This window comes from Carlito syrichta, unplaced genomic scaffold (genome assembly GCF_000164805.1).
Source record: "Carlito syrichta isolate Samal-C Ts95f unplaced genomic scaffold, Tarsius_syrichta-2.0.1 Scaffold288183, whole genome shotgun sequence".
NCBI lineage: Eukaryota > Metazoa > Chordata > Mammalia > Primates > Tarsiidae > Carlito > Carlito syrichta.
The window spans coordinates 12,011-13,724 of record NW_007232279.1 but is presented as its reverse complement, the minus strand read 5'-3'; the positions used below and the strand labels follow the sequence as shown (position 1 = coordinate 13,724).

Here is a 1,714-nt window from a genome sequence, read left to right as displayed (position 1 = left end):
TTCAGAGCTAAAACTGGGAAAGTGCTAAGCAATCAGGACAGGAAAGTGCTAAGCACCTAGTGGGTGATGTGGAAGTGCTTATGTCTCCTGGCAATACATATCAGGCTCAATTCATTTACAAGAAAGCCCCCTCAGATTAAAGAGGCCGGCGGGGCTCAGCCCCCGGAAACGGCCGTGCACTCCGGGGCTGCGATCGCGGAGGGCGGCGGCGACGAGGCGCAGGTAACCGGGAGGCGGGCGGGCGGGCGGGCGCCGCGCCGACATAGGGGTGTGCTGCGCCGCTCGGCCATGCGATGCTCGCTGTTTACTGTGCCTGGGAACGGGGCTGAATCGCGAGGGTCTTAGCGATCCCTTTAGACCCTCATCTTCCCTATCGGGCCCCTGGGGACACTGAGACCCTGGGAGAGGAGGGGACTTGGCGGGGGTCACCCAGCTTGGCAGGGAAGGGCTGGGGCTAAACTCTGGCATCTGGACAATCTAACATGCCCCAGGTCATTGTGGAGTTTCCGCTGCGGTCGGGAGTGAGATGGTCCTGGGCATGTACTGTGATGCCCCGACAGGGTTTTTACTCGGCTGCTTAGAATTGATGTTCTAACTGGAGTCCGCTAGTGTTTTGGATAGTTTTGTAATGTGCACCCTGAATGAAGTCTGCCTGGGAAAGTATGGCTGAAGCCCAGAGCCGGCAGTTTCTAGCCCACCAGCCCCTCCCCTCCCCACCGTTCACAGCGAGTGGCTTTGGTAATGAAGCGTCCCCCTGATGAGAGCCCAAAGGAACCTTCAAGAAAGGGGTAACTTCTCAACGGACATTCTTTCACCAGAGAGCATCATGGCAGAGCAGGTGGCCCTGAGCCGGACCCAGGTGTGCGGGATCTTGCGGGAAGAGCTGTACCAGGGTGATGCCTTCCACCAGTCAGATACACACATATTCATCATCATGGGCGCATCGGTGAGTCTCCCGCTGGCCCCACTCTTACAAACCAGACCTTGAGTGCCTCAGCTTTCCCTGCTGATTGCTGCGGGGCACACAGGCTCTGCCGTTCAGCGCTTCCTCTTGCCCCCACCTGTGGGTCATTATCCTCCCGGCACTGCCTGGTACGCACGCACATGCAAGGCATCTCGGAAACCTGTGCCTGGCCGCTGAGTGTAGACCTGAGTCCTGGAGCTGCAAGGTCCTTAGGGACCATCTAGCTGGACTTCCTCCTCCCTGGGGAAAACAGGGAAAGCTATTCGTTGTTTTTTTCAAACCTGTTGATGACTTGACAGATGATCTGAGGCCCATCACTGCCTCTTCTCTCTCTGCCACATCAAGTTCCCTGGGGACAAACACTCAGCCTTTCTTTGAACAGCATCTCTTGACCCCAACTTCCAAAACACCTGGCCCCGACCGTCCCCCTGGCGGAACTGCTGTTTTGCTCGGATTGAAAAGGCCAAAGAGTAGAAGCAAGGGCAGAGGTATAGAATGAAGAGTTATGTGGGAGGGGACAGAGGGATGATCCTAGTAGAGCCATGGCCCCAGACTAGAGCACCCTTGCCTGTGTGACACGTGGCAACACAATGTGTGTAGGGGCTGATGGGACCAGGGTTTATCTCAAAAGTGGTCTCAGTTTTTTACTTTCAACCCTGGATGAGCCCAAGAATCTGCTCACCATCCTGTGACTACCTGTGCCATTAGCTTATCGTGTGATCTTTTTTTTTTTTTTTTTTTTTTTTTTTT

General features: G+C 55.3%; 1 protein-coding gene across 1 annotated transcript in view; it reads left to right on the top strand.

Moving 5' to 3' along the window:
* Positions 1 to 126: 126 nt before the first annotated feature.
* G6PD (glucose-6-phosphate dehydrogenase) overlaps positions 127 to 1,714 on the top strand; it is a 13,232-nt gene continuing 11,644 nt past the window's right edge. Inside the window, exons 1-2 of the mRNA XM_021710148.1 lie at positions 127 to 222; positions 819 to 946. Coding sequence (XP_021565823.1) covers positions 827 to 946 — 120 coding nt within the window. The 5' untranslated portion in view covers positions 127 to 222; positions 819 to 826. The remainder of the gene's footprint in view (positions 223 to 818; positions 947 to 1,714) is intronic.